The sequence below is a fragment of the Zalophus californianus genome, chromosome 15, assembly GCF_009762305.2.
Source record: "Zalophus californianus isolate mZalCal1 chromosome 15, mZalCal1.pri.v2, whole genome shotgun sequence".
Classification (NCBI taxonomy): Eukaryota; Metazoa; Chordata; class Mammalia; order Carnivora; family Otariidae; genus Zalophus; species Zalophus californianus.
In genome coordinates, this window is record NC_045609.1 from 61,374,693 (window position 1) to 61,399,880 (window position 25,188).

The following is a 25,188-nucleotide window of genomic DNA, read 5'->3' on the forward strand; positions in this document are numbered from 1 at the left end:
CCCTTCCAGCCCCCCCGGCCCCCCGCTCATATGTGCATTCTTTCAATAAATAAAATCTTTTTTAAAAGATCTTTCTCTTATTAAATTTAATATTTAGGTTTCCTATTTTGAGCCACTATAAATAATGCGGAAATAAGCATTCTTGCTCATATCTCCTTATTTATTAATTTTCCTTTGTAGGACAGATTCCTGTACCTGAAATTTTTGGATTAATGGCCATGTGCATATTATATTTTCATAGGTACTACCAGCTTGCTTTCCCAGAAGATTATAGTATTTATACTTCAGTGTTTGAGAATTTCCATTTCCCCACCCTGTCACCAGCACTGAATATTAGCAGTATTATTTTTGCTAATTCGATGGGTGAAAACTGTTATTTTATTGTTTTTAATTTTTTTTAAGTTAAACATTTGAACAACTCCTTTTCCTCTTACTGAGTTGTTTTTCTTATTAATTTGTAGGAGTTCTTTGTATAGTGGGGATATTAACCCATTGTCTGTCATAGTACTACAAATATTTTCTCCCAATCTAGCCCAAATATTTTATCTAGTCTATTATCTCTGAATTTGTTTATACTGTTTTTTTGGATTCCTTTTTAGTTGGTCTTGTCACTCAGGATCCTGAATTCCTTTTCCCCTATTGCTAGCCCGTGTGCAAGGGTGAGAACATAGAAAACAGGCAGCTGTCTTTGTTTCTAAGTAAGGAGACAAGAAAAGAGATAGCTCAGGCTGTAGCTAGCGAGGAAAAAAAAATGGCCTTCAGTTCAGGGCAAGAAAACGCTTTATCTTTTCTAGAAAGTGGGATTTGCTTAGCTGAAGCATTCAGGACCCTTAGCAGAAATCCTAGATGCCAGCTAGGTTCTGAAGAGGTGCAAAAGCCTGTCTAGGCACCCTGGTCCTAGCTTCATACTTTTCCTAAGCAAAAATCAGGCCCAGCTATTTCCAGCCTTACCCTGAGCACCACCTGCAGGTCATCTCTCCACAGCCTCCAGCCACCGCACCCTGTGCTTCTTCCCTCTGCTCTCTTGTCAGTGTTACTCTCTCCCCTTCCTGGGCTTGGCAGACAAGCTTGTCATTGGAGACCTCAGGCCAGCTGGTCATTGGAGTTTCCTGTGGTGGGAAAAGAGAATGCTGGAGGTGGTGATTGCAGTGGGCATCAGAAAGGGAGCAGGAAGGAGTATATGAAAGCCAGAAGGCAAAGGAGTTGAGATTGGCAAATTTCCCTGCATTCTGCTCCAGAGTGGCCAGGAAAGGGGGACATTCTAAGGAAGGGGTTCTGGGGAAGACAAGTTCTGCTAAGTGAGCCCAAGCCAAACAATCTTTTATTTTGGCTATCCTAGAAGAAATATCCCTTACCCTTCAATCCTGTGACCCAAGGCTTCTAGGATTATTTTAGGTCCTACTCCGAGGATCAGCCTTTTGTTTGGCCCCACACAGCTGCCAGACTAGGATTTGTGCCACTGATCGCCTGGCAGGCTCTGCCTGTAGTTCTAAAGACCTGTCACTCTTACCTGCCTTTTTAGAAGATTAACTTTACTACTTCATTCAGGCTCAAAGGATAAGAGCTACAAAGAGATCAGTTAAACTACTTTAACAAGGGAGATGACTGAAAGAGGGGAAGAAATAGACCCCTCGGAGCCTTGAGGTGGGAGCAAAGCTGCCATTCACTGAGCTCTGAAACACCACACAACACTGAGGACCTGGATTTCCTGTGCAAGGAAAGGTCCTGCCATGGACCCTGGAGGCCTGAATAAAGACAGTCAGATGGGGCTGTGAGAGAAGACTCAGGCCAAGGGCCTTCAGAGTATAGGATTTTCTGAGTCAAATGGGAGAAACATGGAGAGTTGGGGTGATAGAAAGAGCTGGGTCACCCGTATACTATGTATCATCATGAAATTGGCTTCCTTCTGCATGACCTCTAAGTAACCACTCCTGATGCTGAGTAGGGGCATGCTGTAAGGACAAATTGAGTCTTTGGCCAGGTGTCAGAGAGGAACCAGGACAGAAGAGAAAAATGAAAACCACTTATAATTAATGAAAGTTTTCAGGCTCATTGTTGCAAGGAAAATGTTCTGGTTTCTCAACTATCCCCCTGAATTTAGGCTCAGGAACTCTTAATTTCAGGTACTAGGAAAAAGAAAATGGTAAGAGTTCTTTCAATTCTCACCTCTTAATACTAGAAGGTGCCCTGTATTATACCATGCCCCTTGTGGAGCAACTTTTTCTGTCACTTGCAAAGCTTTGTCTTGTCCCTGCCTTTTTTTTCCTACTTATGTTTCTCTTTCAAGGATAATCCAGGCGGTTCTGCGGGACCCTTGTAGGCCTTGGTAGAGGCCACTTCTTTGGCTCTCCTTGTGGATATTTAACACATGAATGGGAGCAAGTTTCCCCCTTGGCAGCATTTGTGTTAGTTTCCAGCATGGTGCTGGTTGGCTGAGCTAGCTTCTCCCCTCTTCTTATTCACTATTGAAATTCTCTCTTCCTCCTGCTCCCTAGTCAGCCAGCCTCCAGTCCTGTTTAGTTTGTCCCCTTTCTCTTCTAATGCTTATTTAGTTAAGCTGGTAAAATGATTCTTGGTTTGTGTCATATTGTTTTAAATAAAAATGAAACCAAAGCAGGAAGAGGTCTCTGATTTGTTGTAATGTGGCACCCAGGTTTAAGTATTGGCAGCAGTGACTGTCCATTTCTTTGCCCTACTCCCCAGCCTCACTTGCACCTGAACACAAAACTCTAAAAACAACCAGAGAGAGATGTGTTGAAAGAGAACACATGAGCTACAATCTTGGTGTTCAAAGGTCTGGCTCTACTTGGCCCTTGGTGTGGGCCAAAAACTCATATTTCTAGGCCTTTTCTTATGAAATGAGTAGGTTTACACCAGTGATTCCAAAGTAAGATCCCCCTGACCAGCAGCATTAAATCCTCCTGGGATCTTGTTAGAAATGCAAATTCTCAGGCCCCGCTAATTCAAAAGTTCTCAGAGCAGGCTCAGCAATTTGTATTTTTAACAAGTTTTCTGAGTGATTCTGATATATTCTTAAGTTTGAGAACCACTGTCTAACACAGTGGGATTTGTGCTGAGGAGCTTTTTAAAACCAGTTATGGGCAAAATTCTCAGGTAGCTTAAGTAGCCATGGGTTAGGAAATTGGAGAGGAGAAAAACAAAATCCTATACAGGATATCTTGCCTTTTCTGTCTCTCCTCTCTGTACCATTTAGTCTTCTCTTTTTTTGTTGGAGCAGATCCCACTCATGAGGGCACAGCAGAGGGCATGGAGAACATGGCAGATGCTGTCACCCATGCCCGTTTTGTGGGCACAGATCCTGCCAGCGATGAGGTTGTCCTGATGAAAATCCTTCAGGTAAATGGAGGGGAAGAGCAGTTAGGCTGATGGCCAGGAGCTGGTGCTGTCAGTCCTCCTTACCCAATCCTTACCCAAGTCTGCAGGCAGCATGAAACTGTGTTTTGACTCCACTGGGGCTTAGGGAGCTACTTTGTTTCCAAACAAGTAGCTCGGGTACCCAAAGTAAAAGCTTCTTCTAAGGAAATAATTAAGAGCTTTAAATGAATTGATCGCAGATACCAGAAGCCCTTAATACACATGTACCTCTGGCAGACCATATCTGCCATCCATCTGTTGGGCTTTTGGGCTAGGGCTGGAATGAGCACAGTTCCCAAGACAAGCTCCTGGGAGATGCCCCCTACCAAACTGAAGTGAGGTCAGCATTCTTGCTAACCCCTGAGTGCTTCCATAGGAGACTAGAGGAACAGGAGGCAGCTTCTCTCCCCTCAGGTGCACCCCACTTTACCCAGCCTGCTTTATCACTGTATCTCTTTCTTCCTGGTAGGTGCTGCGGACTCTGTTGCTGACCCCAGCGGGTGCCCACCTAACCAATGAATCTGTGTGTGAGATTATGCAGTCTTGCTTCCGGATCTGCTTCGAAATGAGGCTCAGTGGTAGGTGCTTGAATATTGGGCCTGTCATCATTTCTAGGGCCAATGTCCATGAGTGTAAATATAGGATGATGTCTCTGAACCCCAGAGAGGTAGAAAACTCAGGACTTCTCCATCACCTACCTTGTGGAGCCATAGGGATCTCGAAGTCTTTACTTGATTATTGTACAGCAGAATAGAGACCTTAGTTCATTATGTCAGGGCAGGAACTGGGATAGATCCCCAACTGACTCAGCCCAGGCACCAAATCTTACTCCCTTGGGGTTTCTGGGATTGACACTAGCCTGCAGCCCATGAAAACACATCATTGTGCCCCCTCCTTTTTTTTCTCCTGACTCGGTAGTGCCACCTAGTGGGCTAATGCAGTTGTGGCTGCCAAGCTGAGCTGGAGCTGGTTTTAATAAGTTTGGCATAATCCTTAGTAAACAAGGTTTGGAGGGGAGTCTGCTCTGAGAAGTCTCCTGATAATAGCACAGCAAGTAATGACACCTGTGTTATTTGTTTTTGCCTGTGCAGAGTTATTGAGAAAATCCGCAGAGCACACTCTCGTAGACATGGTGCAGCTGCTCTTCACAAGGTAAACCTGCTGCTGTTTGCTTCAGCCCGGCTGCCCAGGCCTCTTGAGCCTGCCTGCTTCCACACAGCCACTTCAGGGACCTGGCCAACCCTACAGCCACTTCAGGGGCCACTGGGATTATGGATGGGGGTAGTTCCCTGGGTCCAGGGTTACTGAACAAGGGAGAAGGAGGAGGGAGCTGGCTTGGCCTCAGGGGGAGGCAGAGGGTTATTTGATCTAGGCTGGCAGACCTTGTTCTGCTTCCCAAACTTGTGTCTGTTTCTGTGCAGGCAGTAGCTGGGAAAGGGAACCCATAAAGGAAGCCAAATTCAAGGGAGCCTGGAATAGGGTGCTGAGCTCTGTGAGGAAGGACCAAGGCTAGGGTGACAACCTTGTTTACCCAGACTGTCCTGATTTTAGCACTGAAAGTCCTGCATCCCTGCAAACCCTTCAGTCTCTGGCAACCCAGGACCACCGGTTACCCTAGTCAAGGCCCTCAGTTTAGGGCCTAGGAAGTCTTTTCATAATATGCCTAACTGCCTGTTTCCTATACCTTTTTTCAGTAGACTGACTTTGAGAAGAGATGACTGAGGCAAGGGCTTTAAAGGCTCCTTAGGTGATATTAATAATGGGGATGGTTATGCATCTGTGGGGGCTGGGATTATATGGGAAATCAATGTACTGTCTGCTCAATTTTGCTATGAACCTAAAATTGCTCTAAAAAATAGTCTAGTTAAAAAACAAAAAAAACTTCCCCACGGGATTTCATTTTGCTCTCAAATCTATAAGTAATAATTCTTACTGTCTACAGACTAGATCTGCCCCTGGGCCCTGCTGCAGTGTTCTTACTCCTCAGGCTCAGATTTATTGGTTTCAAAACTCAGCCTACCTTTAACTCCTCACTCTTTGCCCAGTCTCCTGGGGTTTTGATGGACTGCCCTCTTCCCCATCTTGTGGCGTTCATCAATACTTGTCAAGTAAACACAAGTAGGAAGGAGTCAGTTTAGGATGAAAAGAGCCACCATACTCCAAGGGCACTTCGTCGCCTTGCCCTGGTGACTGCCTTCTTTTTAAGAAAGTGTTATAAGTCCCCCAATTTCTTCCTTTGATGAGGCTCTCAAAAAGCTGCTTCTCTTCCTAGCTTTTCCTAAGAGACAGGGCATGCTCTGGCCCAGAGCATCTTTGGACTATGGCTGGCATTCAGGGGAGATTTGTTATTATCCCTAACGACAGACCATGGGATTCTCTGTCTTATAGGTTACCTCAGTTTAAAGAAGAACCCAAGAACTATATGGGGACCAACATGAAGAAGGTATGACCTGCTGTCCCTCAGCCAAACCTTGGTCTCCCAACTTCAGTGCTATGGCGATTTTCCTGGGTACCCTTGCTTAGCAAAAACATGCTTTTGCCTATATAGGTCTGCTTGGAATCTAGAAGTAGCTGTCACTCCTTTAGTGAGAAATTTATTTTTCCCCAGATACCTCTTCTTCCCCAACCTTTCCTTCCCAGCCTATCTTTGTTGATCCAACACATAAGCTGGTGAGCCAGTCCTTCATGGAATCTTGGTGAGGCCGATCAGGTTGCAATAAAAATGTATGTTGATAAAGGTGAATGTCCTACCATCCCCTCAAAGCCCAGCCTTGTTGGCAGGTAGGAGGCCTAAGGACCCTATGCCCTAAGTTCCACCCTAATGCTGGATTAGACTGGGCTCACGCTTGGGCTAGTCTCTGTTGACGAGACAAATCAAGCCTGACTCTAGATCAGAAGGTTCTCAAACTGCTAGAAGAATGGTGGTCGGAAGAATGGCCTCTTTCTATCTTGAACTGAAGTCCTGGACTTCACAGGCCTCTGATGATTCTCCTTGCAGCCCTAAGAGATTCTGCCCATGGAGATGATCCTTGGCTGTTTGGTGCATGCACCTGACCTTCCTTCTCCCTAGCCATCCATCCCCATTCCTGCCCTCTGCCCTGTTGGCGTGTGTCTGAGTTTATGTCACTTTGTTTAAATCGTTCGTTTGCCTGTCTTTCACAGATTTCTCCATGTCTCCTCAACAAACTGGAGCTAAGTAGTGGGGAGCAGACCAAAGCCCTGAACCAGTTAGAGAGGGTACTACTCTTTAAGAACCTCAAGGTCTCTCTCCCTCTCCCTCTCCTTTCCTCCTTTTAATTTATTTAAATGTTTATTTTATATATATATGTGTATATATATGTGTGTGTGTGTATATATATATATACATATATATATGTATGTATGTATATATAACACCTGGGTCCCATTTCCATTGTGCAAAAGCACAACTTACCCCTCCCTAGTAACACAGCATGGCTTTGGAAGTGTTGCATGTGTTTGTAGCTTTGCAGTGTTGGGAATTTTCCTGGGGCATTTGGTTGCCTGGAGGCAGAAGGAAGCTTTGAACTGCTGATACATCATGTAGTGAGCCTAGGTAGAGGGCCTGGGTCCTGCTGACATCTTGGTAGGAGGTTTAATATCTACCATTTCTAGGGGAGCTGTGAGTGACCTCTAAGCAAGACCCTTCCCCCTTCTACCGTCTCCTGTCTCACGGCCGGCATATGGAGCTTAAGCACAGTCTTGACTCTACTTGGACGCTTGAACTGGGTTTGGAGGGAAAGGAAAATCCATCTAGTTGGGTTCTTTTTTTTCTTAGTTAACATTAAAGGACTTATTCCAAGAGTTAGGACTCTAGATGGATGGGAAGGAGCTGGATAGCCCAGGTCATTGAAAATAAAAAGAACTGTGTGTCTGTACAGTTAAAATTAAATTAATTTATTTAATTAAAATTAAATAAATTTGTGTGCTTGACTCATCACAAGTTGCATTTCTCTTTAATAGCTTCCCAGCGTTTTGCCATGATTATTAACCTAGGGCCTTTCTTTGTAAAGCTTATACTGCCCTTTGGAAATACAGTTATATGGATAAGGTGTTGTAGGGTTCCATGAACACCTACTGCCCACCCCCACCTTAGAACCTTAGGATAGAGAGCATAACAGGGAGCAGAGTTATATGGATAAGGTGTTGTAGGGTTCCATGAACACCTACTGCCCAGCCCCAACCTTAGAACCTTAGGACAAGGGAGCATAACTGTACTTTTTAAGGGCTGAGGCATTTGTGAGAATGGGCAGCCTCTCGTCTCCTACTCTGGCCAGGAGACAGAGAATACTAATTGAAATGATCACGTTGGAGCTAGCTTTGCAGAGGTTAGAAAAGGAGACAGGAAGGACTAATCCTAGTGTAGGAAGGAATCTCAATGAGTGACTGGCTTCTCCGTGGAAGTAGAACCACCTAGAGTCCCTGAAATTAGGAGGCCACCTAGAGAGAAGATAGCTCACAAAAGTGGATCCAGATGTTAGTACTTTTTGGACCTCAGTAACAATTGCTGATAACGTCAGGAGGTTCTTGTTTTCTCTCATTGATCTCTTGAGCTTCTTGACTGTATATTTGGCTGACTCTTACTCCCAGAACATTCTTTTTACCATGAACTTGCTACAGATGAGCTTCAGTGGTTACTGGAGAGAGCACCCTGGTTCCTGTGTAGCCACAGTGCTCAGAGCACTTGAAGCTCCATGCTAGGCATTTTACTGTAGGCATTTTGGAGATGGGGGGACAAGAAGTGTAAATCCAGTGTGAGGCTGTTGCTGTGTTAGTAAGAGCTGGGTGCAGGACTCAACTCTTGGACCTCTTTCCTTTCTGTGTGGAGCTATTGGTAAGGAAGGAAGAATTATGTGGTTTCTAAGCACAGGATCAGTGGTTATCAGTGTTTGGGAGGGCTTGGGGGAGGTTGAGGAAGGAGGCCTATCTAAATACTAGAAGGAATCAAACAGGCGAAGGATAGCATGGGTATATTCAGCCTTTAGAAAGAGGCAGGGAGGAAGAATGCTTCTACTCTCTTAGAGGCATTCTGATGGTTCCTGGACCATTACTGTTGCCCTGTCCAGGGATGATCCATCAGTCTAGGAATAGTATGGTGTAACTGTAGAGGGACTGGTTTCAAACCCTAACAGAAGGTATCAAGACTAGGAAAACAAAATGGGCCTAAACAAAGTAGCTGTGAACTTAGGGTGGAGAAAATACATAAAAACTTATATCTCAGAATAGTTCCCACAATAGGTTTTAGAGATTTTCCTTTGTGACTAAAAGGAAGCTATAGGAGAAATGGAAATACAGCAGGAGAGAAGGAAATGGAATAGAGCAAGCGTCCAAGAAATCAGTAGCCTTACCACTTAAAAACATAAAATTGCATCTAGAAAGACCCAACAGTGAGGACAGGTCTCAGTGATATACCAAAATTGGGAGCAGTAGAGAGCAGAACAGCAGCATGACATGACCCTCCATCCTTAACTCCACAAATCGGCTGGGATACCACTCCTTCCTTAACTCCAAGGAATGAGCCTTTGACCAGTCTGATGCAAAAATTTCAGAGAGCCAGGAATATGTTTAGAATCTAGGCCCAGTTCACGAAGCAGTGGGAAAGCTAAGAGTGTGACGGGGAAAGTGTAGACTCTCATAGTTGAGAGAACCATAGTTGGAGTAGGAGGCTGTGCTACAGGTAGTTGAATAAAGCCCAGGAATCCAGGACCTGTAGATCTGAAGCTTCGGTCAAAGAAGCCTCTGCCCTCACCCTTTCTACAAGAGGGCACCATCTACAGGACTTAGGATTGCCACCCAGGACTCAGGGAAGCAGAGTAATGCGTGATCAGCCTAAAAGTAGAATGTTTAGGAGGCTGCCAGGCTGATCTGTGAAGTGGCAGATGTAGAAACCAGGTTAGAGGAGTAGGAATGTGCTCTGATGGTCTAGATTTTTCTTTAGCACAGATGTGACATATAGTCTGTTTCTAGGGACCATAGGAATAAAAGAAGGGAGATTTCTAGGGAAAGAATCTTAGTTTGAATACCAATGCTAATGAGGTATTCTATTTCCAGCTGAAAATGAGAGCAGGAGGCATGAGTGATTCATCCAAGTGGAAGAAACAGAAGAGATCCCCCCGGCCTCTGCGCCATATGACCAAAGTCACATCAGGTTCAGAGCTGCCCACCCCCAATGGAACCACCTTATCCTCTAATCCCACTGGTGAGTGCCCTGGGTTGTTTCCCCTGATTAGGATGGAAGAAAATGTCCTTCCTCTCTTGGGGATTTTAATGTTGAAAACCAGCCAACTGAGGGCCTTTGGTCTTTCTGCTAAGTGCAAAAAGGAAGACTCCAGGTCTGTTCAGACTGTGACCATTTAGCAATTCTGTAGTGACTTAAGGCTGTTCTCCTTCCAGAGGGACTCTGACTACTTTAGAGACCATCGTTTACAGAGATAATTATGCAGTCTAGGAAACAGAGCCCCTGGTGCCATGGAGGGTATGTGTTTTGCACAGAGTCTCATCTTCAAGCCTTACTTACTTTGCTTGGCAGGGGGCATGCCCTTCATTGATGTGCCCACTCCCATCTCCTCTGCAAGTTCAGAAGCTGCCTCAGCGGTCGTCAGCCCCTCTACAGACAGTGGCCTGGAGTTCTCCTCCCAGACCACCTCCAAGGAGGACCTTACTGACCTGGAACAACCTGGCTCTCCAGGGTATAGCACAGCTACAGAGCCTGGCAGCAGTGAGCTAGGCGTTCCTGAGCAGCCTGACCCCCAGGTATGGCTTTGATTTCTAAATGCCCCTCTCTAGTCTTCTCCTGTGGGAATTGGCTTGATCCTTTGCATCCTTTGTCCAGGCCTTGGCTCAAAAGAAGGTTGGGGTAGGGGGTTATTTCTTGTTTTCTAGAATCAGCTATGCTGTGTAGAAAATCCACAGCAAGACTTACTGTGAGAGGTAGCTCATGGGATTTATGAAGTCATGCATACAGGTAGTACTTGGCAGAGGTGAGGGAGATGGCCATAGCTTTGTCTGGAAGGTAATGATCTAAACCCCAAGCCTAAGAGAGCCTCTGTTGCCTCTAGAGTTCTAGTCACTTTAGGTCACTGATGCCTCAGGAGGTGCTTTCTGAGTCTTTCATCATACTCTGCCCTGAGCCACCTTGAGTCTTGCGTTGATTCATAAGCCCAGTGAGCTGGCCCTACACCTGCAGTCCATTAGAGACACTTGGAGCATAGGCACTTTGGGGGAATAAGTTCCAAGTTGCTCTTGTTTCATCCCTCTTCCTATCTCCCTGCTACTGGTCTTAGCAGGAAGGGGTCCATGTGGAAAAGGCCCAGTCAGCATCCGTGGAATCCATCCCCGAAGTGTTAGAGGAGTGCACGTCCCCTGCTGACCACTCTGACTCTGCCTCTGTCCATGACATGGATTATGTCAATCCCCGGGGTGTGCGCTTTACACAGTCCTCCCAGAAGGAAGGTGAGTTCTCTCAGGCAGCCTCTGCCTGTTCACCTCCCCCATCCTGCCCACTAAGCGTCCTGAATCTAGACCATCTTGGACCCAAAGTGTCTTCTGGTCCAGGTTCTAGGCCATTTTCTGGTCAGGAAATGGAATCAAGCCAGAGGACTGTTGGCTTGGATGGAGCCCTTCTCTAACTTATACAGAGAGGGACTTTGGTAGACAGTAGGAAGTGAGAGGGAAGAATAGAAAACTTGGGACTTTTAACAGAAGGTAGGATCATCAATTTTGATTGCCTTCAATAAGTGAGAGTAACCTTACCTCCCCAGAAAGAAAACTTTTTTTTTTCCTTGAAGAGAATCACTTATCTGAAATTGCCTTGTATAATGCAGGGCAGGCCAGGCCAAGCTGTCAAGCCAGTTGTTTCTTAGCAATCCCATTCTACTCCTGGCCTTCCCTAGGTACAGCTTTGGTCCCCTATGGTCTTCCGTGCATCCGTGAGCTCTTCCGCTTCCTCATCTCCCTGACCAATCCACATGACCGCCACAATTCAGAGGTTATGATCCACATGGGACTGCATTTGCTGACAGTAGCTCTTGAATCAGCCCCTGTAGCCCAGTGCCAAACCCTCCTGGGCCTCATCAAGGATGAGATGTGCCGCCACTTACTCCAGGTAAGACTGGATTTCTAGAGGGGCTCTGAGCCCCTGGCTGTTTTTCAGGGTCTCTTAAGGACCAGGAGTGCACAGGGACATTTGGCTGATTGGTGCAAAAAGTATAGGATCCAGAAAAGAACCTCCCTCCCCAATTGGCCAGTGGTCATTATCAGAAGGACACTATTAGTTCCCTGGGGACTCTGGCAGCCAAAGAGAAATACGGGAATGGCTAGATACCGAGTCCCTTAGAGTACAGGACCTTAGTGGCAACCTCACACGGTTTGCTCTCCTGCTTTTCTCTTGGTTGAGCCATAGGTTCAGAAAGCTAATGATTTAACCCTACTCTGATCTCCAGCTGCTCAGTGTAGAGCGACTCAACCTTTATGCTGCTTCCTTGCGGGTATGCTTCCTGCTGTTTGAAAGCATGAGGGAGCACCTCAAGTTCCAATTGGAGGTGAGTGTATTGAACTTGGAAGAAGAAAAAAAAAGATTTATGGCATCTTCAATGTGGCCAGCTCTGTCATTCTGCAGGGATGGGATTTAGGGGCTCCTGTAGACAGTGCTTTTAACTTCCATAGTTTGGTTCATTGGCTGACCTCTTTGGTGGAGAAATTTAAGGAAGCCCAGAGGAAACTGGCTGGCTATAAAATGAGAGAAGCCAAATACGAGGACTGGTGGACAACCTCACCATGAGTGGGTATGATTTTCTGCCTAGCAGTTCTTCTGCAGCACAGGCAAGCGAGTCAAACTGGTCAGGCTCACATAGAGAGCACAAAGAGGGACAATAGCAACTTGGTTTGGATCAGGTGTGAGGTAGAGAGCCAGGCCTCCCCCAACATGGAGGCCAAAAAGGATAGAATACTTCTAAGGGTCTCTTAATGCATGCCTCCCAGCTGGGCTTCTCCTTCTTCTGTTTAATGGTTTACCTGTCTAATTTTTTCTCCTGTCTTGAATCCTTCCCCACCCAAATGGCTATTACTGGATTATTGCCAGATGTACATCAAAAAGCTCATGGAGATCATCACTGTGGAGAACCCCAAAATGCCTTATGAGATGAAGGAGATGGCACTGGAGGCCATTGTGCAGCTCTGGCACATCCCCAGTTTTGTCACTGAGCTCTATATCAACTATGATTGTGACTACTACTGTTCGAACCTCTTTGAAGACCTCACCAAGCTGCTGTCCAAGGTGCTGAGCATTATTACTGGCCTCTAGAAAGGCTCTATTAAGGAGGTAGTGAGCATACTATATGCGGGGTGGGAAACACTTGAGAGTTGAGGAACAGGAAGAAGAAAGGCATTTTCTCAGGACAATGTAGAAGTTACAGGCGGTTTCAGGGTTTTTGGAAAAGGATAAAGTGTAAAGTATTCTCACCTCAAGTCTACTGGATTTGTTTACTTTCCAGAATGCCTTCCCTGTGTCTGGTCAGCTCTATACAACACACCTCCTGTCTCTTGATGCCCTGTTGACAGTGATTGACAGCACTGAGGCCCATTGCCAGGCCAAAGTCCTCAACAATCTTACCCAGCAAGAGAAGAAAGAAGCAGCCAGACCTGGCTATGAGGCAGTAGATGGCTCCCGAGAATCCAGCAATAGTGAGAGGCATTTCTTTCTTTGAGGATCCCAGGTTTCTATGCTTATCACTTCTCTACTCACTGAATCCTCTCTCCAGCCGTTATATCACTTCCTCTGGGGGCTCTCCCAATTCTGTGTTTCCAGGGTTTGGTGGTTTGAATCATTGGCCAGGCATATTAGCAAGACTCATGGACTTGTCCTTTTCTTATCCTCCACACTTTGGCTTTCTTATAGAATTATTATTATTTAATTAGGGTATAGTTAATGGGGGCAGCTGGATGGCTCAGTTGGTTAAGTAACCAACTCAGTATTGGCTCAGGTCATGATCTCAGGGTCGTGGGATCAAGCCTTGCGTTGGGCTCTGCGCTCAGCATGGAGTCTGCTTGTCCCTCTCCCTCTACTTCTCCCCCTGCTCATGTGTGTGTGCACATACTCTCTTTCTAAAAGAAAGAAATAAAATCTTTAATAAAATAAAGCATAGTTAAAATACAGTGTTACATTAGTTTCAGGTATACAACATAGGAGTATAATTATTTCTTTATGGGGAGAAAAGAGAACCTAGATTAAAGGATATAGGATTTCTGTTCCTGAAAGGTCCAGGTCCTACCTTCCCCACTCCCAGTATCTGCTTCCACCCTGATTAATCTTCTCTGACATCCCCTTGAGACTGAGATTGCAGAAGATCAGAGACTGGGACTAGGTAATCTCTATTAAATTAGAATCTAATGCTTGACGAACCTGGGACAGTGACTACTTATTTCGGCTTAGGTTTGTTGTCTTCAGGCCTGGTGACCTGTGTGGGTCTATGTGGGACCTATCCAGGTCTCCTTGGCCTAATACATAACTTCTCTTGCAGCTCTGCTTGATTTCTTACCCCATCTTCATTTATTTTCTTCTCTTTTACCAGCTGAAAGAACAGCCAGTGATGGGAAACCTGTAGGCATAGCCCCAGACATCCCAGGCCTACATCTGCTAGGTGGACGGCTGTCAGCAGAACATGGGAAGCCAGGATGCAGTGATCTGGAGGAAGCTGCTGACTCTGGGGGTGGGTACTGGGTGTCCATGATCCTCAGCCCCCTCAACTGTAGGGTCTGGTGGAGAGCAGAGGGAAGGGGGCGGGGCACAGACACGTAAGGCAGTACGTGAGTGCATCTTGACTGCTCACCCATGCCCTCAAACATGGAGAGAGGAAGTAAAATATTTGGAGCCCTAGAAGATAGGACTTCTAGGAACATGGAAGACTGATGAAGACAAGAAAATTTCTGAGGCATTCTCTTTCTTCACTAGAGAGTATATTGGCAACCTTCCAAAAGCCATTATATTGGTAAAAGTGGTCTTATGAGTTTTTCCTTTTCTTCCTCCCATCTCCCATTCCTAGCTGACAAAAAGTTTACCCGGAAGCCACCTCGATTTTCCTGTCTCCTGCCAGATCCACGGGAACTGATTGAAATTAAAAACAAAAAGAAGGTGTGTATGGCTATCTCCAGAACTTAGCCTCTGCCTGCCTCTGTCTAGGTGTCTTTTATAGGGTTTCTGTCCCAGAGGATAAGGGAGAGTGTAGCAGCTCATTGAACGGTTTCCCAAGGCTAATCTTTGCATTTGTTGGGACTTCAGCAACCACCCAGTCTCCTTTGAAAGCCTTCACTTCTAAGCCATGTAATTAGGCATACCCTGTTGTGTGCCCCTGGGCAAATGCTGCCCTAGGTGAGAGCCAGTTGTTACTGGTGGTAACAAGAGCCTGGGACCTGGTATCATGTGGGTCACTGGAGGTTATTGCTCATCTCGAGTTCTGGGGTAAGGATTGGCAGTGTAAGGGAATTGACATTTATCTGGTGCTTTAGAAAAGTTCAAAAAAAATTGTTTTTAAACACAGAAAACCTTTTGTCTAACCCTTTCTTCCTCTTATGGTCAGTCTAAATGACTGGTTTATGTGTCCCCTTGATTGCAGGGCTGTGACTCAACAGACAAAAAGTTGAGTTATCATCGTAGTTCACTTTGTCCTTAAAAGTTGGAAAACTGAAGAAAGAAGAGAAATCCAAGCTAGGCTATAAACAGATGCCAGGATGGCTATAAAACTCGAGAGAAGAGGGACGCCTGGGTGGCTCAGTTGGTTAAGCGTCTACCTTCGGCTCAGGTCGTGATCCCAGGGTCTTGGGATCGAGTCCCGCATCGGGCTCCTTGCTCAGCAGGGACCCTGCTTCTCCCTCTGCCTGCTGCTCCCCCTGCTTGTGCTCGCTCTCTCTCTCTGACAAATAAATAAACTTTTTTTTTAAAAAACGGGAGGAAAGAGAACCTTCTCTTGTCTCTCTTCTACTTCTGCCTGGTTGCCAAGTTGGTGGAGAAGGGCTGCATCTTGAGAACTCAGAAAATGAGTGAAAAGGAGCTCCTCAGCTGCTGCTCCTGCTGCTCCTGCTGCTACTTCTTTTTTTTTTTTTAAGTAGGCTCCATGCCCAGTGTGCGGCTTGAACTCACAACTCTGAGATCAGGAGTTGCGTGTTCTACCAACTGAGTCAGCCAGGTGCCTCTTATGGTGCAATTTTTAAAAAATTATGTATTTTATTTTATTTTTTAAGTAATCTCTACACCCAACATGGGGCTCAAACTTAACAGCCCTGAGATCAAGAGTCACATGCTCTTACCAACTGAGCCAGCTGGGCACCCCAGTTCCTCAGCCAGTTCTAATTAGACATGAAGATTGGGAAGAGCTAGGGCTGGTATGATCCAGCCTTAATTTTGGAGTCACTTAGAACCACATCCTAGGAGCCCATTAGATGACCAGCTGTGGACCATGATGGAGTTCAGCCTGGCCTTGTCTGGTTTAGGAGCAGAGCAGCTTGTGACACCTCTGGTATCTCTCCTCCAGCTGCTAATCACTGGCACAGAGCAGTTCAACCAGAAGCCAAAGAAGGGGATCCAGTTTCTACAGGAGAAAGGCCTCCTCACCATCCCAATGGACAACACAGAGGTAGCCCAGTGGCTCCGAGAGAACCCTCGGCTGGACAAGAAAATGATTGGAGAGTTTGTGAGTGACCGCAAAAACATTGACCTGTTGGAGAGCTTTGTGAGGTGAGGAAGTGGCAAGAAATGGAGAACATAGTTGGTGATCAAAGGGCAAGGCATCCCTCCCTCAAAATAGTCTTAGTCAGTTCCTGCTGCTGACCTAGGTCACACACTCTTCCTCTTCCCATGACTTATGTCTGTTGGACCTGAAAGAGTCTCCAGCAAGATAGCTTTGGGAGCCATTCCATTCTGCATAGAGAGCATTGCAAAGGGGTAGAACAGGGTTCCTGAGCACAAGGTAGGTTCTAGTGGATGAGGTTTCCAGGCAAGAATGCACTGATGTGGAAAGTACTAAAATTAGGAGTTACCAGATTCTAGTCTGTGTAGAGATGACCACACAAGATTGTTCCCCTTTGCTAGAGCCTTCAGCCTCCTCTGTTCCAATATGAGAAGGTTAGAGGGACTAGAGCTAATAGGGAGCCCAACATTTGCAGCTTATATATCTTTAGCCTCTTTGTCCTTCTTCCTTTCCCTCTAGCACCTTCAGCTTTCAGGGTCTACGGCTGGATGAAGCTCTTCGCCTCTACCTGGAAGCCTTCCGCTTACCTGGGGAAGCACCAGTCATCCAGAGGTTGCTGGAGGCATTCACTGAGCATTGGAGAGTGAGTAGAGTGGGAGGGCCTGAGCCCAGCATCCCAGGTTCATTTGACTGGAGGGTTTTTATGGCTCCAACTGAAGGACCCAGCTGCTGTCTCCTAAGAAGGCTGAGAGCAACATCAGCGAACTTTCCGTAGAGAGATCAGCTTCTGTTAAGGAGTTGGCAAGAGGCTGGAGGCTTTCTGGCTGGTAGCCCCCCTGTGTACCCAGCATTGGCCAGTGGGTTGGTAGTGAAGGTTTGATTGGCCAGAGAAGGGCATTGATACAGGTGGGGTCTTTGCTTTTTCAGAATTGTAATGGCTCCCCATTTGCCAATAGCGATGCCTGCTTTGCCCTGGCCTATGCTGTCATCATGCTTAATACTGACCAGCACAACCACAACGTTCGCAAACAGAATGCACCCATGACTCTAGAGGTAAGCTTGGATCCCAGCCAAGGCAGAGAGGATCCAGCACAGTTTTGGAGGTATAGCAGGAAGGACATGGGATCTTCCAGTGGGCACAATGGACAGAGTTTGTCCAAGGGAATCAGGGAGGGCTGGCCAATCCAGGAAAATAACTGGGTTAGGGATGTGGGCTCTTTCACTTACTGTTTCCTTAGTCTTATTTACCGTAGACCCAGGAGTTCTTTAAGTGGGCTTCAGCATTGACATATGGGGGAAAAGCTTATTGGCCTGTCTCTAGGAGTTTCGAAAAAACCTAAAAGGTGTGAATGGAGGCAAGGACTTTGAGCAAGACATCCTGGAGGACATGTACCATGCCATCAAGTGAGTATTTGTGGAGAATAGTTGGGCATCTCATTAAGCAGAAGCACACTGCTTCCTTTTCCAGATTTTAGAGTTCCATCAGACTTCGATGATTCATATGCCCTGGATTTAGCCTTGAGACTCAGCTGGGCAGCCCCTCTTCCCATTTATTCCTTAAAGAAGGCTGAATAGTACTAGAGCTCTAGTACTCTGAGCCAGGATCTAAACTGCCCCTGCTAAGTAGAATATCATGGGCCCATTTTCTGAACCCAAAGCATCTGGGTTTTCCTGTTCAGCTCACAAGATGCATTCTGAAGCTGGTAGAGAACCCAAGATGGGCACTGGAGGGTGAGGTTTGGGTCAGAGATCAAAGATGGGGCACTTAGTTTTTTATTGTAAATCAGAAAGGGTAGAGAGAAATGTTCATCCTCTCATACTCAGGAAGAATGGAGATCTCACTACAGAACTAAAGGCCCCAGTTAGAGACAGGGCTTTGAGATTATGGGGGATTACTAGGTGCTTCCTTTTTTTCTCCCTGGTCCCACTAGTGGGTAGGAAGCAGACCACTGAGCTGCACTTTTGGTGACCTCTCATTGATGGACTGTGCCAGTATGGGCAAAACCTGTTGTCCTAGTTTGGAACCAGTTAGCAGCAGTGCATCTACTCTTTCCTTTACCTCCTGACAGGAATGAGGAAATTGTGATGCCTGAAGAGCAGACAGGCTTGGTTCGGGAGAACTATGTGTGGAATGTGCTGCTTCATCGAGGTGCCACCCCAGAGGGCATATTCCTTCGTGTGCCTGCTGGCAGCTATGATCTTGACCTCTTCACCATGACATGGGGCCCCACTATTGCTGCCCTTTCTTATGTCTTTGACAAAAGCCTTGAGGAGACAATCATCCAGAAAGCCATCTCAGGCTTCAGGTAGCCCAGCTGTGGCCTTGGTCTTGACCTCCTCTCACCTCTCTGGGCAAACATGGTTGCCTCCATGCCTTTCTGATTCCTACTTATATTTTTATTAGAATGGGTTTTCTCTGAGTTTTTGAAAGGAGGCTGAAGCATGGGAAAGCTCAGTCTTAAACAGATTGAAGAGTAAAAGGTTTCTTCCTGGGACTGACTGGGGAAGAATCCCAAGTAAGCCTCCTCAGGGACTTGGAAGGGCTGCCTGGCCTTCCAGTGACTCACTCTGTTTCTGGAATGTGAAATTACAGGAAGTGCGCCATGATCTCCGCCCACTATGGCCTCAGCGATGTGTTTGACAATCTCATCATATCTCTGTGCAAATTCACAGCTCTTAGCAGTGAGGTGAGCAGGGGTAAGAACTGTGTACTTAGAGTTACAAAGGAGGACCTCTCTTTTGGCCATGAATCTATCCTTATCTGTGGAGCTGTTTTCCCTTGGCATATTCTTTCACTCCCCCTAGACTACAGTAGCACTTAGGCCATTTCTGTTTCACACCCCCCTGGGATGAGAATAGTGTCACCTCATGCAATTGGGATGGGAGAGGAGATGTGCATCAGTGGGGAAGGCCTTAACCAGGTTAGCCCTTCCTACCAGTATTAGGGGGGATTGAACCATAACAAGCAGAAGGACCCTTGGGGAACTATAGGTAAAGGCCTAAGAGATCTCCTTTCCAGACATTTCCAGACCCTAAGCCTTTTCTTATCTTCCTTTTCAGTCTATTGAGAACCTTCCCAGTGTGTTTGGAAGCAACCCCAAAGCCCACATTGCAGCCAAGACAGTATTCCATTTGGCCCATCGTCATGGTGACATCCTGCGGGAGGGCTGGAAGAATATCATGGAGGCCATGCTACAGCTCTTCCGAGCCCAACTGCTGCCCAAAGCTATGGTGGAGGTAATTCTTACAGGAAATTAGTGGACAATAAAAGGCAAAAGCTCATAAACTGTGTGCTATCTGTGTATGGAAGTGGTTGAGAGTAGCACTGGGCCTGGTGACTGCTGAAGCTTACCAGGAACACCTTAAATGTAAGACCACAGATCTTGGGCGAGGGGATAGCTGTAAAAGAAGGCTGATATGAGCCATTGCCAGTCACCAGCTGTAGGGGGCCCAGTCAGGAGTGTGTGGCACTGAGCTACAGGAAGAAAGCCAGAGAATTTTGTGTGGAGAAGCAGAAAATGCAAAGGTCATGTGGAAGGAAATTATTCTTGACCTGATTTTCCAGGTAGAAGATTTTGTGGATCCCAATGGCAAGATCTCTCTACAGAGGGAGGAGACACCATCAAATCGGTAAGGGCAGATCAGAGGCCAAAGGCCTTGGAGAAGGAGGGTCGGAACTATGGAGCTCACCAAGGTTTGAACTCTTTCTATAGGGGAGAGTCGACAGTACTAAGCTTTGTGAGCTGGCTGACACTAAGTGGTACTGAGCAATCTAGTGTGCGGGGCCCATCCACTGAGAACCAAGAGGCCAAAAGAGCGGCCTTGGACTGTATCAAGGTAACTGCCTCTGCCTAACCTTGGTAAACAAGCCGAGATCCCTCCCTACTGGATAGGTGCTGCCCTAGAAACTGAAGAGTAGAATCATCCAGGGCTTATGACCAGAGCTGACACCTTTTGTCCTCTCTCCCTAGCTCTTGGGAACATTCTCTTCCCTCCAGCCCTTGTCACTGACCCTCCTCCCTCTTGCATCCCCTCTAGCAATGTGATCCAGAAAAGATGATCACAGAAAGCAAGTTCCTTCAGCTGGAGTCACTGCAGGAGCTCATGAAGGTACAGAGTGAAGATGGAAGAGGGGGGAAGAAAGGGCTGGCTATGTCTGGGAGGGGGGTGGGGACACTGGTGATGGCCTTAATTTCTGTCAGGGCAGGGCCAGTGACTGACTTCTCCATGCTCTCCTGCTATTGTTGTGCTTTAGGCTCTGGTCTCAGTGACACCAGATGAAGAGACATATGATGAGGAGGATGCTGCTTTCTGCCTAGAGATGCTGCTGAGGATTGTACTGGAGAACAGGTAGAAGGCAGTCTTTAGGCAGGCCTCATACTGGGCTTGTGCCAAAGGGATGGAAGACTGGAGCCATCTTGCTGAGTGGGCTTTAGGGGCAAGAAGCACATGAAGCTGTAGGCAGTGGAGAAGTTTATTTATTATACCTGCCTGCTTAGGGTATAATACCAATGAGGCCCTGAAAGGCCTAACCTGGATCAAAAAGAGAGACTTATTGCCCAGTGGCCTCTCCAACTGAGACTGTCCTCACCCTTATGTTCCTCAGGGACCGTGTAGGTTGTGTGTGGCAGACTGTCCGAGACCATCTATATCACCTGTGTGTCCAGGCACAGGATTTCTGCTTCCTTGTAGAGCGGGCAGTGGTGGGGCTGCTGCGCTTGGCCATTCGACTACTCCGAAGAGAAGAGATCAGTGGCCAGGTAAGCAGAGTACAGCCTGGAGGGCAGGAAATATGCAGGGGACTAAAGCCACAGTGTCACTTATGGGTATGGCCCGAGTGCCCCATAGCATGAGTCCGGTTATCTACCACAGGGCTAGAGGAATCTAACAGGTGGCATTAGGGATAAGTCTAGAATGGTCTCAAGTATGAAGCTGGTACTTAGCACCTCTGCAGGCTCCTATGAATCTGCTCTGTAAGGTTGGATGGCTACTGCCTTGTGGTAGTGTCAGCCCTATACCTGGTTTGCTGGTTCTCATGCTTAGTGACCCTCTTGAGATCTCTTGGCTCAGGTATAAAAGACAGCCAGCATAGAACTAATAAGTGAGTTCAGCAAGGTCACAGGATATAAGATTAACACGAAAAATCACACAGGGGAGGTGGATGGGGGAATGGGTTAAATGGGTGATGGGCACTATAGAGGGCACTTGTAATGAGCACTGGGTATTATATGTAAGTGATGAATCACTAAATTCTACTCAAACACTACAATATATGTTAACAACTTGAATGTAAATTTTTAAAAAAAGGGGGCGCCTGGGTGGCTCAGTCGTTAAGCATCTGCCTTCGGCTCAGGTCATGATCCCAGGGTGCTGGGATCGAGTCCCACATCGGGCTTCTTGCTCGGCAGGGAGTCTGCTGCTCCCTTTCCCTCAGCCCGCCTCTCCCCCTGCTTATGTGTTTTCTTTGACAAATTTAAAAAAAAAAAAAAATTATTTATTTATTTTGAGAAAGTGAACACGTAGGGGGAGGGGCAGAGGGAGATAGAGAGACTCAGGGAGATAGAGAGACATACTCTCAAGCAGACTTCCTGCTGAGCAGGGAGCCTGACACAGGGCTGGATCTCACAACCCTGAGATCATGACCTGAGCCAAAATTAAGAGTTGGACACTTAACCGACTGAGCCACCTAGGCGCCCCTCAAAATGAATCATAGATTTAAATGTAAAATGTAGAACTATGAAACCTTTAGGAAGAAACCTAGGAGATTATCTTCAGGAGTAGGAAAAGACAGTACATTTAGTGTCCCATAGCATGAGTCCGGTTATCTACCACAGGGCTAGAGGAATCTAACAGGTGGCATTAGGGATAAGTCTAGAATGGTCTCAAGCATTAGGAAAAGAATTCTTAGGCTTGACACCAAAAGCACAATCCATAAAAGGAAAAATTGGTAAATTAGACTTCATCAATTTTAAGAACTTATACTCTAGGGGCGTGCCTCTTTTTGCCCCCAACCTTAACCCCTGGCAATCTGTCCATAACTTAAAATTCTGCCATTTCAAAAACGTTATATAAATGGGATTGTTTTTAAAAGGTCAACATGAGGAATCCTGTGGTGGTGGAACTATTCAACATATTGACTAGTGAAAGATACACAGACCTAAAATTAGGTGATTAAATTATGTGGAACTTAATACACACGTGCATACACATATGAGTAAAGTAAAACTGGGAAACTGAATAAGATCAGTAGATTGTATCAATGTCAGTATCACTTATCATTTACTATAATTTTACATAATGTTACCATTGGGGTAAAGGGGGCAAAGCATACAAAGGATCTCTTTGTATTATTTCCTTTTTTCTTTTTAAGATTTATTTATTTATTTTGAGAGAGAGCATGTGCACATGAGTGGGGAAAGGGGCAGAGGGAGAAGACAGAATCTCAAGCAGACTCCCTGCCAAGTGCAGAGCCCAACATGGGGCTCAGTCCCACAACCATGAGATCATGACCTGAGCCGAAATCCAGAGTTGGACATTTAACTGACTAAGCCACCCAGGCACCCCGCTGTATAATTTTTTACAACTGCATATGAATCTACAGCTCAATAAAAATTTTAATTAAAAAAAACGGGGCACCTGGGTGGCTCAGTCGTTAAGTGGCTGCCTTCGGTTCAGTTCGTAATCCCAGGACCCTGGGATTGAGCCCCACATTGGGCTCCCTGCTTGGCAGGGAGCCTGCTTCTCCCTCTCCCACTCCCCCTGCTTGTATTCCCTCTCTCTCCGTCTCTCTGTCAAATAAATAAATTAAAAAAAATTTTTTTAAAGATTTTATTTATTTGAGAGAGAGAATGAGATAGAGCACGAGAGGGAGGAGGGTCCGAGGGAGAAGCAGACTCACCGCCGAGCAGGGACCCTGATGCGGGACCCGATCCCAAGACTCCAGGATCATGACCCGAGCCAAAGGCAGTTGCTTAACCAACTGAGCCACTCAGGCACCCCAAATTAAAAATCTTAAAAAAAAAAATTAAAAGAAAACTAAAGAAGGGACACCTGGATGGCTAGTCCATTCAGCATCTGCCTTCGACTCAGGTCATGATCCCAGGATTCTGGGATTGAGTCCTGAATTGGGCTCCCTCCCTCTCCCTCTCTCTCCCCCGACTCATGGGCTCACTCTCTCTCTCTCAAAAAAGTAAATAAAATCTTAAAAAAAAAAAAAAAAAAATGAAGAAAAGACCAGCAGCAGTACTCTTAGGTGGGTCCTAGCCAAACCATCCTCACTGGCCTAAGGAAACTGGTGGGGAAGAAGTCCAGACAAGAAGCTGTGTGCCCACTTCCTGCTCCCTACCCACCCACCCAGGTGCTGCTCTCCCTGCGCATTTTGCTGCTAATGAAGCCCAGCGTGCTGTCCCGAGTCAGTCACCAGGTAGCCTATGGGCTCCATGAACTCCTTAAGACCAACGCAGCCAACATCCACTCAGGTGATGACTGGGCCACCCTCTTCACACTGCTGGAATGCATTGGCTCAGGTGTAAAGCCTCCAGCTGCCCTGCAGGCCACAGCCAGGGCTGATGGACCTGATGCTGGTAAGCCCTTTCCCAGGGAGACCCTCATTGGCAGATAAACAGTTATGGCCCCAGGGGTTGAGACAGGAAAACAAAATTGTATTTAGCAGATTAAACACCCCTGATTTCCGCCATCTGCTTCCAGAGCTTCCTATACCCACTGGCCTTTCCCCAGCACTCATGGGTTAAACAGTATGAAGGCTAGTAGGCAACATAGATGTCTATGACACTAGGCTTCCTACTGTCCTGAGGACTATTTTCTCAGAAACTATGTCCTCCCCACCACCCCCATCCCCTGACAGCTGCTACTAGATGCCATCAGGAGCCCAAATTAGCCTACTGCCCCATTTGGTCAAGAGAGAATCTATCCAGACCATCCTTCAGCCCCGGTGACAGGGCTGAAACTAAGTTGGACCAAGAGAGAGGAGAGGCCAGGCTTCAGCACCTATTTCTTAGAACTGAAATCATCCTTAATCCCAGTGTCCCCATTTCCACCCTGATTCTGCCCTTCTCCCTGCTGACTCAGGGGCCCAATCAGACAGCGAACTCCCATCCTACCATCAGAATGATGTGAGCCTGGACCGAGGATACACTTCTGATTCAGAGGTCTACGCTGACCATTGCAGGCCTGGCAAGATCCACCGATCAGCCACAGACGCTGATGTGGTCAACAGTGGCTGGTTAGTGGTGAGTGAGCATATGGGCAGTGGGTGAGTCTTCCCTCCTTGGCCTGTGGGAAAGATTCCTGGTCCTCCGGGAGGGCATCTAAGGGAAGATCAGGCTCGTTCCCAGCAACTCTGTGTACTTTACAGGTGGGGAAGGATGACATCGATAACTCCAAGCCAGGTCCTGGGCCCAGCCGGCTAGGCCCTTCACCCCTGGTCAACCAGTACAGCCTAACAGTGGGGCTGGACCTCGGGCCACACGATACTAAGTCCCTGCTTAAATGTGTAGAATCTCTGTCCTTCATCGTGCGTGATGCTGCCCACATTACACCTGACAACTTTGAGCTCTGCGTCAAGACTCTCCGCATCTTTGTGGAGGCCAGTCTGAATGGCGGTGGGTTACCCAATGAAGGGGCAGCTGGGGAGTAGCCATGTGAATATATGGGGGAAAGGGAGGAAAAGGTAGGCCATCTGTGTCTGTGATGTAGAAATGTGACCTGGGTCTGACTCTGCTCAGGGTGCAAGTCCCAGGAAAAACGTGGCAAGAGTCACAAATATGATAGCAAAGGAAACCGCTTCAAGAAGAAATCCAAGGAAGGCTCAGTACTTCGGCGGCCTCGAACCTCCAGCCAACATGCCACTCGGGGTGGGCATAGTGACGATGATGAGGATGAAGGTGTGCCTGCCAGCTACCATACGGTGTCTTTACAGGTCAGTCAGGACGTAAGTATGGCATCCTTTACTTGCTCTCCTCTCCCTGCCCCTGACAGTGGGAGTATGGGCAGGGCCAGGGACAGCCAGGGCTGAGAGGAAGGGCCTATGTTTTCCAACCCAGGCCCTCAGCCACCACTTCCACAGTGTTCCCCTATCCAAGACCACTGTAAATCT

At 46.8% G+C, this 25,188-nt stretch overlaps 1 protein-coding gene across 10 annotated transcripts in view; it reads left to right on the forward strand.

Annotated features, from left to right (window-relative positions):
• The window catches only part of GBF1 (golgi brefeldin A resistant guanine nucleotide exchange factor 1), a 118,367-nt gene that overhangs the window by 89,488 nt on the left and 3,691 nt on the right, over window positions 1-25,188 (forward strand). For 2 of the 10 annotated variants that reach the window (XM_027596201.2, XM_027596210.2), the window contains exons 5-34: window positions 3,239-3,357; window positions 3,845-3,953; window positions 4,467-4,527; window positions 5,764-5,818; window positions 6,538-6,636; window positions 9,445-9,592; window positions 9,923-10,146; window positions 10,677-10,845; window positions 11,286-11,497; window positions 11,835-11,933; window positions 12,473-12,667; window positions 12,885-13,074; window positions 13,962-14,099; window positions 14,433-14,521; window positions 15,918-16,120; window positions 16,593-16,716; window positions 17,001-17,126; window positions 17,395-17,477; window positions 18,143-18,379; window positions 18,667-18,760; window positions 19,134-19,310; window positions 19,639-19,703; window positions 19,787-19,910; window positions 20,112-20,183; window positions 20,329-20,423; window positions 20,680-20,833; window positions 23,431-23,656; window positions 24,162-24,322; window positions 24,448-24,694; window positions 24,818-25,023. In XM_027596201.2, the coding sequence (XP_027452002.1) occupies window positions 3,239-3,357; window positions 3,845-3,953; window positions 4,467-4,527; window positions 5,764-5,818; window positions 6,538-6,636; window positions 9,445-9,592; window positions 9,923-10,146; window positions 10,677-10,845; window positions 11,286-11,497; window positions 11,835-11,933; window positions 12,473-12,667; window positions 12,885-13,074; window positions 13,962-14,099; window positions 14,433-14,521; window positions 15,918-16,120; window positions 16,593-16,716; window positions 17,001-17,126; window positions 17,395-17,477; window positions 18,143-18,379; window positions 18,667-18,760; window positions 19,134-19,310; window positions 19,639-19,703; window positions 19,787-19,910; window positions 20,112-20,183; window positions 20,329-20,423; window positions 20,680-20,833; window positions 23,431-23,656; window positions 24,162-24,322; window positions 24,448-24,694; window positions 24,818-25,023 (4,301 nt within the window). The remainder of the gene's footprint in view (window positions 1-3,238; window positions 3,358-3,844; window positions 3,954-4,466; window positions 4,528-5,763; window positions 5,819-6,537; window positions 6,637-9,444; window positions 9,593-9,922; window positions 10,147-10,676; window positions 10,846-11,285; window positions 11,498-11,834; window positions 11,934-12,472; window positions 12,668-12,884; window positions 13,075-13,961; window positions 14,100-14,432; window positions 14,522-15,917; window positions 16,121-16,592; window positions 16,717-17,000; window positions 17,127-17,394; window positions 17,478-18,142; window positions 18,380-18,666; window positions 18,761-19,133; window positions 19,311-19,638; window positions 19,704-19,786; window positions 19,911-20,111; window positions 20,184-20,328; window positions 20,424-20,679; window positions 20,834-23,430; window positions 23,657-24,161; window positions 24,323-24,447; window positions 24,695-24,817; window positions 25,024-25,188) is intronic. The other 8 variants (XM_027596203.2, XM_027596211.2, XM_027596202.2 and 5 more) reach the window with 7 other exon arrangements.